Genomic DNA, 18,576 nt, shown 5'->3' with positions numbered 1-18,576 from the left:
ATCTTTGAAGAGGTCAAACATCCCGGCCGACTCGTGGGAGACCCTGGCCAAAATGAAGAAAGGAAGGGTCATTCAGGAAGCTGCTGAAGATATAGAGACTTTGCCTGGAACATGCAGAGACAAAGTCAAAGAATTGGAGGGAGTTCACAAACCTCTAAACAATCCATCTATTTCAAGTCCACATGTGTCCGAGTCTGCAAATCACGCCTGAACTCATCAATTGCTTCTGAACCCATTGAACAGAAATGGAAGCAAGTCATCCTTGATCCCGAGGGATTGCCTAAGAGGGATTTTCCTGAGATAAAAGCATGAGACTTGTGGGGGTTAACCTGTGTTTTGACATAGAATCATAGAATTTACAGTGTAGAAGGAAGCCATTCGGCACATTGAGTCTCCACTGGCTCTTGGAAAGAGCACCCTACTTAAGCCCATCTATGGAAAAGAATTCTTGTAGCATCACTGTCCTATGACCAACCATCGACACCTCATTGTTACAAGTTCATGGTATAAACAGGTTATGTTCTTTTAGTTTTTTTAAAGTCTTCCAGAGGTATGAGCATATGACCAATCTTCGAGTGATGACTTGCTTATCTCATGAAATTTCAGATCTGAAGAACTTGTGCCTTAATGGCATGAATATCATCAAAGTTAATAATTTACAAGTCTGAGTGACCATTCAACCTGACATAAAAGGAGGCTGGGGACTATACCAGAAAGATTTTGACCAGTACCTTGGAATCCACCACATTTTTGCACTATTTTACCAGCATCTCTGAATGTGAAATGAAATGCAGTTTCCACTATGTGGATACCAGGAGCTTTCTGTTGCAGTGCACATAAAATTTAGATTATTCAGGATGCCCCTTGATGACCTGTCAGAAGAAAAACTGAAGATAAAATATGTGACCAGTCAAATAGTTGATAGCATTTTGAATGGCAACCAGTTGGCAGCATAGCAGAATAAAATGCGAATCCACATATACAAGAACTACAAACAGAATATTTCAACAATTATGTCACTGAAATCCAGCCACACCAGTGATCACTACATTCAAGAGGCTTGATTTTCTTACATAAATGTAGTGTATCTGAGCTGTTTCAGTGTCTAATTATAAATTTAGTTATTACTACAAGGGGGTAGTACTTTGCAAAGTCTATATCGTGGTATGTGGAGGATAACGAAGGGAGGTGTCATATTCCTCAAATTAAGGCATACCAGATTTTTTATTTTTCGTTCTTTGCAGTTTAGGGTTTTGTATTTTCTGCATCTGTAGTGTCATCCGCCCATAATTTCATACACCTCAATCTGTAAGTCTTTGAAACACAGACCTAAAATATTAACTAGGCTACACTTTCAATTAATCATTCTGAACAGTTAACATTTAATTATTTCAAATGTCAATTTTTTGTTCATTGGGTGGTGGGGAAGACGCATTTTTGTTCACTTGCCACATCTCGATGAAAATTAAAAAGATGATTGAATAGGGGCACAACTTATATTTTATATAAATGTCATGCAGTTCTGGCTGAAAGTCTTAGAGTTTTGTTTTTATTTTTTCATTGGCGTTTGCTGACCTTAACCATGGTATGTTGAGGATAACTTGGGAGTGAGGACTACTTCTTGTAAAGGTAAGTAATTAAAGTTTCCAGCTTTTTTAAATATGTAATTACATCTACAGTTATTAATCAAGAGCTTAATAGGCTAACAGCTTGCTCCATTTTTTTTGCAGCCCTTGCCGTGTCACCAGTGTATAAAAAAATAGGTTATTTAATTTTCCTGCGTTTATTGCCTTCCTGTAGGGAAGTGATTTGCCTCCATTTGGGTGTTTCTTGTAGCACAAGTGACTTTGGTGAGTCACTGTCAGATATTTGCAGATATATTTCCTATTTTGAGCAGTTTTTCTATACGTTTTAGTCTTAAAAGAGTTTGAAAATGTTGTCCGAATAAAGTTTCTTTTTCTAAATGGTTTTCCGTAGCTATGTCTTGACTTTTTATTTTGATAACAGCAGGTGAATGGGCCAAGACATTTCTTCCATAATGCTATTTTTTTCAAAAACCTGCTGTGAAAACTATTTTTATTTGAAATGTTTGGCTATTGTAATAAATATAATTGAGACATGAAAAACATTCAGTTATGTTTGAGCTAATTTCATGTTTCTTGTTCATTTTCCTTAAAGGATTCCTACATTGTGTGACTTTGAGCCCTTACACCAGCATATTCAAATTCTTCGCAATTTGGTCAGAGCTGCTCAGAGTTTGGATGAAATGTCACAAACTATCACCGACTTACTGACTGAGCAAAAGGTAATATTTCATTTAATTGGTGCTAATTTAATTTGCTACTTTTTAGTCATGGCAAAAAAAAAATTTATTAACAAACTATCGTATCAAACCTATTTTTAACCAATGTTTGAACACTTGCGTTAATGCATTGGAAAATAAGAGATATTTATATCCATTAATGGGGAAAAATCAATTTACCTTGCTAATTGTCTTTTCCTAATTTAATGCAAGGCTCAACCATTTGCTGAAAAATTCCAATGTGGTTGAGTATTCTTGCAGATTCTGTAAATATGTAATGCTGCTACTTCTAATCAGCAATCTGACAAATTTCCAGTGCAATACTTGGTAATTTACTGGTTTTATGTTTACTGGTTTAGGGTTTAGTTAATTGGAAGATTTTTAAAGACTGTTCGCATTCTTTTGTCCTGCATAATAAGATAGTGTACCCTTATTAGCTGCACCTATCTAAAGTGATCATTGATGAAAGGGAATAATGCACTTTCTTTGAAGTATCTAGGGCGAGATTCTCCGCAAATGCGGAGAGTCGTAAAGGCTGCCGTGAAACCGGCCGTGTTTCACGGCAGCCTTCACGCCCGTTCCCGGGACCCGATTTCCCCATCGGGGCTAGGAGCGGGACACCGGGAATCACGGCGTCGCGGCCTTAACGACAGTCGTTAAGGCCGCGCGCCAAGCCGGCTCCAAACCACACATGCGGGGGTGACGTCATCACGCCATTGACGGAACCTGAGCATGCGCGGTTCCGCATTTCTCCACCGCCGCCCGACAAGATGTGGCGGCTTGATCTTGTCAGGCGGCGGAGGGAAAATAGTGCATCTCTTTTGGACGCAGGCCTGACGATCGGTGGGTCCCCTCCCGAGCACAACGGTGGTGCTCCCGCCCCAAACGGTCCTCTGGATGCCCCAAACTGGCATCCAGAACCCGTTTTTACGACGGCAGCGAGCAGGTGTGTTTGCTGCCGTGAAAAACGGGCGTAAAGGTCCGGCCGCTCGGCCCATCGGCCGCGGAGAATCACCGCTCGCCGTAAAAAAACGGCGAGCGCCAATCCGTGACTTGGGTCGGGTGGGGGGGGGGGGGGGGGGGGTGGGGGAGAATAGCGGGAGGGCGTGAAAAATGTCGGGAGGCCCTCCCGCTATTCTCCCAACCGGCGTGGGGTGCGGAGAGTCGCGCCCCTAGTGTTTGCATCAAAGGCCATGGGTTAGCTGGATGCAGAGTTAAGCAAACTGTACAAATTAATTACAGCACAGAAACAGGCCATTTGGCCCAAAAGATCCATAATTGTATTTATGCTCCTTATGAGCCTCCCATCCTTTTCATTCAAACTCTCTCATCATATGCTTCTATTCCTTACTCTCTCACAGGCTCATCCATCTTTCCCTATGAATGCCACTATGTTATTCATCTCAACTACTCCTTTAGTACTGAGTGTTGCTTCTAATCACTCACTAAGTAAAAATGTTTCACCTGAATTCTTTGTTGTGGTTAGCTTATACCTAAGGCCCGAGTTCTGGTCTTGCTGGCAAGTGGACTTAACTTTCCTGTATCTGCCATGCCAAACCCTTTCATAATGTAATATATGTGTACTGAGCAGGCCACCCCCCAGTCTTTTTTCCAGTCTTTCCTGATAGGCAGAACAACTCATTCGTGATCTTCTAAATACTGGTCACTCGAATGGTCGTCTTAAGCCACTCTCCCCTGTTTCCTTCCCTTCCCTCCCCCCCCCCCCCCCCCCCCCCCCCCCCCCCCCCACTGGCTCTTAACTTTCTCTACGGTTATGCTACTTTCCAGCTTGATATTGCATCTTTCTCTGATTTGTCTCCTATCTCTACACATGATATGCCCTCCAAGCACTTCCTATCCTTGAGGTCCATATCCTTCTCTCTAGACCACATTCCCAATCAACTCCCTGTCTGGTTCTTGTGTTAGCTGATGTTAATGGTTCTTTCTTCAAGCTCTATTCTTCTCTCTTTGAAATCTACTGTTAGCACCTCTCTCCTCCAAAGAAAACCATTAACACTTCCATCATTTCAAACTCAAACCCATCTTCAATCCTTGAACACGTTGTTACTTCCCAAATCTGTGTCTCTATTTTTTTTTTTGAAACTCTGTTTGAATCTCTGAAATCTAGATGGGTGTGGCTGTCTGAAATTGGATTTCTGCTGTATCTAAACCATTCTTACCAAAGTGACAAATTATTTCTTAATTGACTGTGACAGAGGTAACCAACCCCTTCTTATCCTCCTTGACCTATCTGCAGCCTTTGACACAGTCAACCACAAGTACTTCTTCAATGCCTGTCCATTGTAGTCGGGCTGAGTTGGACTCACTTAATCTCATTTCATTTATACCTATCCTGATATAACCAGGAAATAGTGTGTAATAGCTTCCCTTCTCATTCTCTCACCATTGCCTCTGGTGACCCCTAAGGGTCATATCCTTGCTTGGTTTATTTATTATTTATGTGCTGTCCCTTATGACAGCATCCAAAATCATGGTATTCATTTCTATATGATACTGAGCTCTGCCTCTCCTCAACCTCTTTTTGTCTCCTCCTCTGTCTCTGAATTGTTTGACTACTTGACTGCCAATGTTGGCACAGTTAAAATTTCCTCCAACTAAATATTAGGAAGGTAGAAACCATTGTCTTGTTCCCTGACACACATTCCAACATCTCACCACTAACTCCATCCTTGTCCCTGGCAAATGTTGTCTAGTGTTATTCTTGACCCTGAGATGAACGTCCTACCACGCAACCACATCATCACCAAGGCAGTCTATTTTCACCTCTGTAATGGTGCCCAATTTTAGTCTCTGCTGCTGAAACCTGCATCACAGCCTCTGGTAATTCTAGCTTTGATTATTCGTGGCCAATCTCTAACATATTACCCTCTGCAAAACATGAGGTCATTCGAAACACTGTTGCCCATTGGCAAAAACACAAGGCTACTGTGGATGATCTATTTCCACTCTTAAAAAAGTTTTTATTTGGATTGTTTTGTTTTAGTTCTGTTAGCAACAGCAGTTTGAAGATGAGAATAGAGAGAAACACTGGGCGCGATTCTCCGCTCCCCACGAATCGCGGGAGGGCCGGGCGACTAATTTCACGCCCCCTGGCGCCCCCCACGATTCTCCCACCCCCCGCTCAGAAGAATTCTCCGATCCGGATGGGCCGAGCGGCCTGCTGTTCGCGACTGGTTCACGACGGCAGCAACCACACCTGGTCGCTGCCGTCGTGAACATGGGCGCCAAAGGCCTGTTTGAAGCTTGTGGGGGGCGGAGAGGGGAGTGAGCACCACGGTCGTGCTCGGGAGGGGACTGGCCCGCGATCGGTGCCCACCGATCGTCGGGCCGGCATCTCAAAGCGACGCACTCTTTCCCCTCCGCCACCCCGCAAGATCAAGCCACCACGTCACGACGGCTGACTGCTCAAGTCCGCCACCCCGCAAGATCAAACCGCCACGTCTTGCGGGGCAGCGGAGGGGAAGACGGCCACGCGCATTTTGAGCGGTTTGAGCCGTCGTGACGTCAGCTGCGCATGCTCGGGTTGGCAAGCGTCAAGGCCCGGCGACCGAGAATAACGGGTGGGGGTGCATACGGTGAGAGGAGCGGCCTCCGAGGCCGTCGTGAAACTTGGCCGAGTTCACGACGGCCTTCACGATTTTTCCCGGGAGCGGAGAATTCCTCCCAGGGTTCACGGTTTTCCCCAAAAATAAAGGAGATTGAAAGGAATTTAAACGTGGCTTATGTGAGCCTGTTTCTTAATTTTCTATTTGCTTTTGAAACTGCCACTGTTTATAGTCTTGGAAAGTCAGTGTCATGGGAATGATCACTTTAAGAAACAATTGTTTTCTCAAGTGGTTGCAGTGATGTCAGTGTGTGGGTGGAGCCAGGCTCCTGCTCTGCTTTTTAACGTTCGTTTTGAGCTGGAAGAAGTTTTTAGCTCTTGAGTTTTAGTTTCATTTTTCGTTGGGGAGCTGCATTCAAACCAAGGAGGTGTATTTTGGCCTCTCTGCATGCTAAAGAATGTCACCAGATCACTTGATGGTTTGAAAGTAATACCTGTTTCCTCAATGAATGCAAACCTACTATCTTTGCTAAAAAGGGTCTTGACTTATGGACGTTGTTAGGAAAGTTACTGAGGGTAACCTATAGAGTATTGTATCTTTGGGGGGTATCAGTGTTGGTAGTTGATAAGATGTTTACTGTGCGTTTAAAAAATGTCAACTGGATTCATAGAATAAACATTGTTTTTGTTTAAAAATACTTTAGATCTCTGTTGCATCACACCTATAAAGTGGGCCCTTGTGCTCCCCATAACCAAAATATATTAAAAGTTGTGGGTCAGGTGAACTCCATGATATACTTTGCCGTTCTCTAAACCGTGGCCCATAATATCAGGTTGACTTCTCCAGCCACTAAAAGAATGTTTTGCTTTTAAAACTTATTGGACTTGCATGGTTGCACACACGTAGTTAAGTCCATGTTTTATTCTGGCTCCAACAAAGTTAAGAGATGAATAACTTGACAAATAGTGAGGGAGAGAAGATGGGGTAAGGCAGGGTAAAAAGTGGGGTTGGTAAATTTCGGAGAGTGTACATGCAATGTAGTTAGGGGGTGGGTGGGGAAAAGGATGAAGAATGAAGGAAAAGAAAGTGTGGATAGAGAAATAAGAGGGGGGAATTGGGTTAGGGTATACAGCGACTTTACTAAATTGCAGGTGGTGTGAAACTACTGTTTCGCTTATGCTTTTTCTTGTGTTTGCAGGTGTCCCTTGATCAACCGACTTTAACAACAGCAACAACACACAGGCTGGAAAGCACAATTGGGACAAAAACTACCTCTTCTAGAGCCACATCTACACTTAGCCTTCAGGGTTCAATCTGTCCATCTGCTAATGCTCCTGCCTCTTTAGAAGAGTTATCCCCTGATAGTATTGATGCCCATACGTTTGATTTTGAAACTATTCCTCATCCAAATTTAGAACAAGTTCTGAAACAAGGATCTATAGATATGGACTCTTTGGCAGAAAGTCCGGAGTCTGATTTTGTATCAGCTGTAAATGAATTCATGATTGAAGAGAACTCAACCTCGCCCAACTTGAATAGTGATCCACAAAGTCCCGAAATGATGCTAGAATCATTATATTCTTCAGTTATTAATGCTATTGATAATAGACGTATGCAAGATACAACCTTTGGTGCAAATGAGGACTCTAAAGAAGTTGCAATTCTAAAAGTGCATATAGAGAAATACAGGCTTATCACTGAAATGTCTCAGATGCATTTTACAAACATTAAGAAGGACCTTACCCATTTCAGAGCACTTGTTCAGAAAGAGCAGTGTGATTTTAGTAGTTCCATGAAAAATGTGAGTGAAGAATTGAGAAGCATAATAGAAACTGTAAAATGTAGGGTTGAGGCGGGAGCAAAGGAAAATTATCAACAAAAATTAGAGATTTTGCGGAAGGATCATGAAGATCAAATAGACAAATGGAATATAAAGGTGGTCACTGCTCAGCAAAATGCAGAAAAGCTGAAAAAGGATTTGTTGGAGCTTGAAAATGGTATAAAAGAGAAGGATTATGAGATTTCTACGACAAGGACTAAAAATGAAACCCTCTTGTGTTTACATGTGAGTAAAGATAAGGAAATACATGACTTGGTGGAATATCGAAAAAAACTAGAGTCAGAAATCCAAGAACTCAAACAATCGAAAGAGAGTTTTTTGGAAGAATTAAACAGACTAAACATAAAGGCTGATCAGAAGATGGAATGTTTAAGAGAAGAACTTCAGGATCTCGAACAAAATCATCTGAAGGATCTTGAAGATGACCTAAAAGCCAGGCATCAACAGGAAATGGAAAGGTTGGTGGGTGATCACAGTAGTCAGCAAGAACAAATTTTAAGGGAAAATGAAGCAAGGTTGGATCATTTGCAGCAGTCTTTTTCAATAAAGCTCCAGGAGCGGGAACAAGAACTGAATGAACTTAAAGTTAAAGTATCCGAACTTTCTGACTGTAGGTGCAAGCTGGAAGTTGAATTGGCTTTGAAGGAAACTGAAATTGAGGAAATAAAACAGTGTTTAAAAGAGAGTCAAGTGCAACAAGAGGAGATCACAAAATGTCATGTCATGAAAGAAACTGAGAAATATAGTGAAGAGATAACTGACTTGAAACACCAGCTTCAGCTTAAACTTGAGGAGTACAACGTGGGGCTTGCAGAAGAAAAAACACTGATGACCATAGAAAAAGATCAGTGCATTTCTGAGCTATTAAACAGGCAAGAAGAGGAGAAGTCCTTACTTAAAGCAGAGCTAAGTAAATTTGATACAATACGTCAGCAAGCACTCGATGTAGAAGTAACATTAAAGGGACAAGTTGAAGAACTCCGCACGAAGTTGGAAGAATGTTTGAAAACAATAGAAACCCAAAAGGAGGACATGGTATCTGAAAAACAGAGAATTTCCTTTGAATTAGAAGCAAAATATGAAGCGACTATTCGTGGTCTTCAGGAGGAGAAGGAACAACTAAATATGTTGAGTCAGGAGAGAGCGGAATTTGTTGGAATTAAAATGCATGAGGATTGTGAACGGAAAAGACGAGCACTAGAGCAAGAATTGCTAATAAGTCAACAGCTTGAAAGTCAATTTGAAGAACAAAATAGAACTGAGAGGTATGTGAAGTTTCTTTGTCTTTATAAGTCTTCAATTAATGAAGTGATGAGTCTCAAGACGTCCTAAGATTTGTTTTCCCTTTTGTTGTTCCCAATTCTTCATCATTTTTTTTTCATCCCACTTGCTTTTCGTATTGGAAAAGCAAAAAACACTAATTCAATTCTTTATCAGTACACTGTTAAATACTTTTTATTCTCTCAAGTGCTTAAATGCATTTACTTATAAGAAAATGTGGAGATATTAATATAAATGTGCCTATATGATTAATATGTTACATAAAACTGTTACTGTCCAATCGGCAGTTCTTCCTGTTAAGAATTGAATAACTAAGGGTCGGGTGTGTGACATATTGAACATTAATTTCCTCATGTGTTCCAGTTTTCTTTAACAAGAACATGGGAGTGTGTGGCATGATGGTTAGAATCCTGCTTATTCAACTTGCGAAAACTTACTGCTATAATAGTGCTCTCTATTAGACCATATAAAACAAACATTTTAATTCCAGTTGTGATTTTTGTTTATACCTTTCATAACCAGTGAAAACTCTTCCCAGAGAGATACAGCAAGGCACAACAGGAGTCATATCCTCACTAGGGTCACAATGGAACAAGCCATTGGCTTTCTCAGAATGAGGTTCTGTTCTCTTGACTGATCTGGAGGAATCCTTCAATATGCCCTTGCAAGATTGATCAGAATTATAGTTGTCTGCTGTACAGCATGATGCTGCATGGAGGTTTGGAGCTGCTGCCAGTGGAAAGTGAAGAGTTCCAGGCATCCTTAAAGGAGGAAGAGCCATATCCTGATTTGATTTATCATCACATGTACCGAAGTACAGTGTGAAGTATTTTTCTGCGGCCAAGGGAACGTACACAGTACATGCATAGTAGACAAAAAAAGAATAATCGACAGAGTACATTGACAAATGGTACATCGACAAACAGTGATTGGTGACAGTGCGGAATAAGGGACCATACAAAGCAAATACATGAGCAAGAGCAGCATAGGACGGCGTGAATAAGATCAGTCCGAGGGAGAGTCATTGAGGAGTCTAGTAGCTGTTGGGAAGAGGCTGTTCCTATGTCTGAATGTGCTGGTCTTCAGACTTCTATATCTTCTGCTTGATGGAAGGGTCTGAAAGAAGGCAGAGCCTGGGTGGGAGGGGTCTCTGATAATGCTGTTTGCCTTCCTGAGGCAGCGGGAGGTGTAGACAATCAATGCGGGTGGCAAGCTTGTGTAATGCGATGGACTGAGTTCACCACACTCTGCAGTTTCTTGCGACCTTGGGCCAAGCAGTTGCCATACCAAGCTGTAATGCAGCCGGATAGGATGCTCTCTATGGCACATCTGTAGAAATTTGAGAGGAAGTAGAGATGTTGTTGGGCTTTCTTGACTGTTGCATCAACGTAAGTGGACCAAGATGGACTGTTGGTGATGGTGACCCCCGAGGAACTTAAAGCAATCGACCATCTCCACTTCAGAGCCATTGATGCAGACAGGGGGGGGGAGGAGGATTGATGATCAGTTCCATAGTTTTGCCGACATTTAGAGAGGTTGTTTTCGGTACACCATGTGGTCTGATTCGTCGTATTTTGAGATATGACCTACCACAGTCGTATCATCTGCAAACTTGTAGTTTGAGTTGGAGTTAAATCCTGCCACACAGTCGTGTGTGTATAGGGAGTACAGTAGAGGACCGCACACACGTTCTTGCGGGCCCCGATGTTGAGGACTATTGTGGAGGAGGTGCTGTTGCCTATCCTGACAGATTGCGGACTGTTGGTGAGGAAGTCGAGGATCCAGCTGCACAGGGAGAGGTCAAGTTCAAGGTTGCAGAGTTTGGTTATAAGTCTTGTCGATGTAATGGTGTTGAAGGCGGAGCTGTAGTCTATGAACAGCAGTCTCATGTAGATGTCCTTGCTGTTGAGGTGTTCGATTGTTGATTGTAGAGCCAGTGAGATAGCATTTGCTGTGGACCGGTTGAGGTGATAGGCGAACTGCAATGGATCGAGACCGTCTGGGAGGCTGGTGTTGTTCCGTCTCATGACTTGCCGCTCAAAGCATTTCATGATAACAGACGTCAGGGCCACTGGTTGGTAGTCCTTGAGGCAGGCTACCTTGGTACTAGTATTATGGTGGTCTTCTTGAAGGAGTGGGGACCTCGGAGGGGTGAGGTGTTGAAGATGTCTGCGAATACACTCGCCAGCTGCCCTGAGTGCTCGCCCAGGGACTTCATCGGGGCCCGTCGCTTTCCGCGGATTCATTTGCAAGAAGGCAGCTCTTACCTCTGAGGCTGTAATAGTGGGTATGGTGCACCCAGGGCTGTTGGGGCGGGTGGCACTGATGCATTGGCTGACTGCTCAAAGCAGGCCCAGAATTTGTTCAGTTCATCGGGGAGGGATGCTCCAGCCCCATATATTCCCCCTGGCCTTGCTTTGTAGCCTGTGATCTCGCGTAAGTCCCGCCCTGGTTTTGTGTCGTTGGCCTGGGACTCTAGTTTGATGCGATACTGTCTTTTGGCATTCCTGATGGCTTTCTGTACGTCGTACCTGAATTTCTTGTATAGGTCAGGGTCGTTAGAATTGAACGCCTCCGTCCGGGACTTCAGCAGCGAGTGAACCCTTTGGTTGAGCCAGGGTTTCCGATTATGGAACACCCGTATTGTCGTCTTTGGTATCAGTCCTCGACACACTTACTGATGAAGTCTGTGACGGTGGTTGTGTACTCGTTCAGGTTAGCTGCCGCGGCCTTGGTGGAGGATGTCCTCGGATATCTCGGACCAGCACTGCACGGTTTTCTTGGCTGGCTCAGCACGCTTGAGTTGCTGTTTGTAAGCCGGAAGTAGGAGTACCGACTTGTGGTCAGATTTGTCAAAGTGTGGTCGGGGAATGGAGCGGTAGGTAACTTTGATGCTCATGTAGCAGTGGTCCAGGGTGTTTGTACCTCTGGTGGGGCAGGCTATATGTTGATGGAGTTTGTGTAGAACCTTCCTGATGTGCGATTGGCACCTGCAGCTTCAAACCTTGCTGCCAGCAAAGTCAGTGACTGCCTCATCAGGGCATGTTACACTTGAGAAGTTTGCTGCCAATGTTGAAAAATTCTCATTGTCGCCCTAATTCAATGTCCCCACCCCCCCCCAATCACCATGAGTAGTTCTGAGAAACCGACAAATGGGCACAAGAGGGAAGTGAGTTGTGATCCGATTTTCCTGCTGTCACTTGGAATGGAGATTTGAGTAGGAGGATGAAGAGAAAAGAAAATGTGAGACAGTTTGAGGAGTGTTCTGTGGGAAAGTGTGAGGAAGGTGAGATAATGATGACTTCCAGCCAAGAGCTGTAGGACAAGACACCTTGTTGGGCCTTGTGATGTATTTAAATCTGTTGCAGCAATGGACCAGGGCCTGTACAGAATACTTTGAATACCGACAGCCTCTGCAGCTTGAAGCCACACCTGAATGGTGAGTTTGGCTGGCCACCTTCTGCCATCTTTGGGTCAGGAAACTTCTCTCCATGCCCTTGCTTCCAGAGAGTTACATAAATAGATTAGGAAAGCCGCTTTTCTTGAAAAAAGGTTTGAGAAGAGATTTTCATAACCATCGGTGGGGGGATTCTGGATAGATATGGTGGAAGAATCGAGAATAAGAGAGCACAGATTTAAGGTAATTGGCAAGACAAGCGATGATGGCATGAGAAACTTCTCACAGCGTGTTTCGGATCTGGAATGCACTGTCGGAGGCTGTGGTTGATGCAGGTTCAATCGAGGCATTCAAGAGGGAATTGGATTAGTATCTGAAAAGAAAAAGATGTAGGACCATGGTGAAAAGACAGAAGTGGTGCTAGGTAAACTGCTCCAATGGCAAGCCAACATGATGGACTGAGTAGTACAGCATAAAATGCAACCAATCAGTAATACTGAATCTTGTGAAAGATTTTTGATTTTGTTTTTGCAGTGTGCTTTCTCATGAATTGTTAAGATAGCTATCAGTCTTATTTTGCAAATTCTTTGTGTCCTCAGAAACTCTAGCAGGAATACCCAAACATTATTGTGCTTATAAAGAGCTCATCAGTTAGTTTTCTTTACTGAAAATATATTTTTCACAGCAATTTATTTACCTATCTGCCATGACATGCTAAAAATAAATTGTGAAATGCTTTGAGAAATTTAACCATTATATAAATTTGGATCTTCATGATGTAATGGTTCTTCCTGTTGCTTCTTGTTTATTCCTTGTCTATTCCCTTGTTCTCCCCTTGCTTTTATTCTAGCCTTTGCATTTTTGATCCATGAATGCTTTATGGACATATGTCTTTAAAGCAGCCTACCATTTTAATTCAAGCAGAAGAAGCAATGCCCTGTGCCTTTAATTCAAACAGCAGGATCTAGAAAGTTGCTCTGTTCCAGACTGGTAACTGGAGATTGGCTGGCTTCAGTGATGACTCAGTTTGATTGTTGTGGCGCAAAAGGCTGTGATCTGCCCGGTAACAGGTGGTGATTGGATATTATCCCACTGCAATACTTCTCAGAGCCAAGAGCTTCCATCTTATTTTTACATTTTGTTCTGGCAGCAAAGGGAAAAGATCCAGAAAATTGCTGCTAAGCCACTGTTTAAAAAAAGATCCAATTAATTTTCTCCCTCCAGTAAGGCTGTGAATGGTGGATTCCTGAAAACAGGGCCTGAAGGCAGGTCACAAACTGAGAATAAAGCCTGATGAAACAGGGACTCTGTTTCACCAGGTTGTGAATACAGTGTGCGCGTGCTTGCGGTAGAGGGTGGATTGAGGCAAATTGCAGTCAGGGTTAGGTAGTTATCAATACTTATAAATATTTAACTAATTGTATCTGCCGTGTATTTTGCCATTAACCTTGTTATAAATTAACAGTACTTGTGTTTCAACTTGCAAACCTAGTGACTGTAATTATTGGGCAGCAACGCCAAACGTTTCAGGAATCTTTAGAAAAATTATTAGTCGATTCACTTATGTTGTGACTCTGGGGCACGTGGGGTTGGAATTGACCGCACACTTGCCCAGGATGGAGTAACACAGCGTTTGCACATTCTGCTGCTGGATTGACAAACATTTTATATTTTTTGTGGTTAGTTAGTGTGTGACAAGAATTCTGGGATAATTATTGCTCATATGCTCATTTGCTGCTGCATTTTCATTGTCACTAACATAATTTCACAAATTTCATGGTGTTGGTGGTCATTGACATTGGTTAACAAAATGGTTAGCACGAATAGGAATGTATTGATTTCAGTCACTGGGTTTGTAACAACCTGCCCAGAAAAAAGGGTAGCTGACCTTTCCTTATTTAATATTCATCCAACTTCATCTAAGGTATCTTGTGTCCATCTCTAAGCATGCAAGCTTTGTTGCTTATCGCTCTTCAAAGTTCTAATTATAAAGGCAGAACATTGCTGATGCTGAAAATCTAAAATAAAAACCAAATGCTGGAAAAACCATACGTCTGGCTGCATCAACGGAGAGAGAAATAGGCGTGCATATTTTGAGTTGAATATGACTCTTCTTTGGAACTTCAACATTAACGTAGGAACATTGGAATTAAGAGCAGAAGTAGGCAATTCAACCCTTCGAGCCTGCTCCGCCATTCAATCAGATCATGGCTGATCTCTTCCTGGTCTCAAATCTACCTCCATAGCTGTTCTACATATCCTTTTTTCCCGTTTTTAAATTAGATCTCTATCTCCTTGAAACTATATGGGGCAACGAGTTCCACAAATTCACCACCCTCCGTGAGAAGTTGTACCTTCTCATCTCAACCGATATCTGTGACACCTCATCCTAGATTCCACCACAAAGGGGAACGTTTGGACTACGTTTACTTTATCAATCCCTTTTAAGATTTTATATACCTCAATCAGACCCCCTCTCATTCTCCTAAACTCCAGCGAGAATAAGCCCAAACTGTTTAACTTCTCATATGCCAACCCTTGCATTTCTGGAATCAATCGGGTGAACCGCCTCTGAACTGCCTCCAATGCCACTACATCCTTCAAATAAGGAGACCAAACCCAGACAGCAACACCCTATATAATTGCAACAACACTTCTCTACTTTTATACTCTAGTATGTTTGCAATTAATGCTAAAATTCCATTTGCCTTTTTTATTACATGCTGTACGTGCATACTGACATTCTACGATTCAGCCAGATCCCTCTGCCGAGGCGCATTTTGAATCTGTTTTCCATTTCGATAATTTGCCTTTCTTTTTTTTTGTCCAAGGTGGATAACCTCACATTTAGCCCCATTAAACCCCCATCTGCCAAATTTGGGCCCATTCTCTTGGCCTATCTATCTCTGTCTGTAAGCTCTTCATCTTCTCTTCACTGCTCTCTTTCCCACCTATTTTAGTGTCATTTGCAAATTTTGCTATGTTACACTCTGTCCCTGCTTACAGATCATTTGTCTAGATTGTGAACAGTTGAGGTCCGAGGACTGACCCCTGCGGCACCGCTCTAGTTACAGTTCGCCAGCCAGAGAAGGACCCGTTTATCCCGACCCTCTGCTTTCTATCAGTCAATCAACCCTCAATACGATCTAGTACTCTACCCCTGGTTATCTCACCTTCTGGATAAGAAATTTATGCGGCACCATGTCAGATGTCTTCTGGAAGTCTAGATATATCACATCTGCAGGTTCCTCATCATCCACCTTGCCCAAGCAAGTTTGTCAAGCATGACATGCCCTTCATAAAACCATGTTAACAATGCTGGATTGAGCTTTGTCTTTGCAAATGTTAAGCCATCTCCTCTTTTAATATTTGATACCAATAACTTTTCCACCAGAGGTCAAGCTAACCAGTCTATAGTTTCCTACTTTTTGCCCCTCTCTCTTTTTGAATAGGGGTGTCACATTGTGTCACATTAGCATGTTTCCAATCCACCGGGAACTTTCCAGAATCCAGGGAATTTTGAAATAGCATACCCAATGCATCCACTATGTCTGCTGCCACCTCCTTTAATATCCTAGCGTACAAGCCATCAAGTTCCGAAGACTTGTCTGCCTTTGATCCCATTAGCTTATTCAATATCTTCTCCCGAGTAATGGTTATTGCACCTGTTCAGCTTTCCAATACTTTATTTTTATTTCAAAGTTCTAGTTATAGTGCTATCAAATCATTCATTATTGGCAAATAGGAGTCAGTTTCGTTCAGGCTGTCTTCAATCCTAGGTACAGTAGCATAGTAATTATATTACTGTGCTATTAATTCTGAGATCTAGACTAATGACATAGTGACATGAGTTTAATCCCAAGATGCAGCTAAAGTATTTAAATTTGATCTAAATACATTTAGAATAAGAAGCTAGAGTCAGGAATAGTGACCCTGAAAACTACTTGGTTATCAGAAAAATCTACCGGTTAACTAGGGAAGGAATAACGTCAGGGAGGAGGCGTTGCAGTGGTATTTTTATTTGACTAATAATCCAGAAACCCAGGTTAAATGCTCTGAGGATCCAGGTTCAAACATCACATGGCAGATGATGGAAAATCTGGAATAAAAAGTCTAATGATGACCATGAAACCATTGTTGCTTGTCATAAAAACCCATTGCCTACATGTGACTCCAGACTCCCAGCAATATAGTTGACTCTTAAATGTCCTCTGAAATGGCCTAGCAAGTCACTCAATTCATGGGCGATCATGGATGGTCAATCAATCCATCATCATCGATGGGTATGTATTGTCCCATGCATCAGAGGTAGCAGCATACTGGTATGTATTTGGAAGGTGCTGAGAATCCTTGACATTGACTCCAGACGCGAAAAGGTTTTGTGATATCACTTCATACATAGTCAAGGAAAGTTTCTATTGATTACCACCCTTGATTGATAACCAGTGCTGCTCGAGCACTAATGCTGATCACTATTTGGAAGAACATAGAACATAAAGTGCAGAAGGAGGTAATTCGGCCCATCGAGTCTGCACCGACCCACTTAAACCATCACTTCCACCCTATCCCCATAACACAATAACCCCTCCTATCCTTTTTTGGTCAATAAGGGCAATTATCATGACCAATCTACCTAACCTCCGCGTCTTTGGAATGCGGGAGGAAACCGGAGCACCCAGAGGAAACCCACGCAGACACGGAGAGAATGTGCAGACTCCGCACAGACAGTGTCCCAGCAGGGAATCGAACCTGGGACCCTAGTGCTGCGAAGCCACAGTGCTAATCACTTGTGCTACCGTGCTGCCCCAAGCATGGAGGACAGCAAGGGCACATATGTACTTTGGGTGAGAGAGTTGAACACCTAGCAGAACCCGACCTAAAGTCCCCATAAAATAATAAGACATGCAAAGGGAAACCTGACTGGTCTGCTTCAATATCGAGCCAAATGGAGGTAGTGCTTTTTCTAAACAATCTCTTATGAACCTAAGATGAGAGGCTAATTGGTACAGTCTAATATTCCGGACCCGTGGGGGGGGGGGGGGGGGCTCTTGGAAGCTGGGAGCTGCAACTTGGTGAGCTATAGATGAGGCTTTTTGAATTCCAAATAATATCCTTTTAGGACTGTAGCAGACAAGATTTGCAACATCTGCAAGGGATATAGCAATTTAGGCAACTCATTAATCTGAATCAAGGTAATCCTACCAAGCCACTAACTTGCAGGATGGACCAATGAGTCAAGTCTCATCTCTAATAGGTGAAATTAACTGAGGAAAATTGGCCCCATATACTTGTTTGAAAAAGGGGAGATAACTGCAACATCCAGATAAATGAGCCCCGATGGAGACCACCTAAAAGGAAAATTAGCAACTGGGGAGAGATTTATCCTTCCTCTCCACTTGCATAGCTTCCAACTTTGTAAAGTTAATCCTTTATAACCAGAGAAGGCGCTAAATCTATCTACCACATCAATGATAGTGGGAGCTGAAACACCCGGCTTTGACACAAACAGCACGGCAGCGTATGAGTGATCTTATGCTGCTTCCTTCCCCACCCCCCAAACATAGGCCAGCTATCAAGGATTCTTGCCTAATAGCCTCCGCCAAAGATTCTATGGCCAGTGCGAACAACAAGGGGGACAAGGGGCAGCCTGCATAGTCCCTCTCAGAAGACCACAATTCTCAGACCTAAAACCATTTGTGAGCACTGCCACCAAAGGCCTTTGGTACAACACCTGAATACACTTTATATATTCCTCATCCATAAATTAAGTAATTCCACTCCACCCTGTGAAATGCTTTCTCTGCAACTCAGGAGATCAATAATCCATCAAACGCCTGCTTCTGGACAACTTGGATCACATTCATTAACCTTCTGACATTGCTAGAAAACCGACCCCTTGTGAACCCAGTCTCGTCTGGATGATCATCGGGAGAGTTCCCTCTAACCGCCGAGCCACACCTTCGACAACAATTTCAAATCAGCGTTCAAAAGCAAGATTGACCTATGGGAGACACGCTCCTCCAGGTTCTTGCCTGACTTCAAAATCAGGGGAATATTGCCTTCATGGTGCGTCAGTGGTGGCAGACCTGCCTCAAAAGAATGATAGTACACACTAACTAATGAATCTATTAATAGGTCCTTAATTTCCCTGTAAAACTCACACCAAAAAACCACCTGACCCTGGGCTTTT

General features: G+C 42.8%; 1 protein-coding gene across 2 annotated transcripts in view; it reads left to right on the top strand.

Moving 5' to 3' along the window:
* Window positions 1-18,576, top strand: part of rb1cc1 (RB1-inducible coiled-coil 1) — a 283,146-nt gene that overhangs the window by 133,654 nt on the left and 130,916 nt on the right. For both annotated transcript variants that reach the window (XM_038809347.1, XM_038809345.1), the window contains exons 13-14: window positions 2,179-2,305; window positions 7,067-8,973. In XM_038809347.1, coding sequence (XP_038665275.1) covers window positions 2,179-2,305; window positions 7,067-8,973 — 2,034 coding nt within the window. The remainder of the gene's footprint in view (window positions 1-2,178; window positions 2,306-7,066; window positions 8,974-18,576) is intronic.

The sequence above is a fragment of the Scyliorhinus canicula genome, chromosome 10, assembly GCF_902713615.1.
Source record: "Scyliorhinus canicula chromosome 10, sScyCan1.1, whole genome shotgun sequence".
Classification (NCBI taxonomy): domain Eukaryota; kingdom Metazoa; phylum Chordata; class Chondrichthyes; order Carcharhiniformes; family Scyliorhinidae; genus Scyliorhinus; species Scyliorhinus canicula.
Note: the sequence above shows the minus strand (reverse complement) of the source record. Positions and strands in the feature narration are given on the sequence as shown.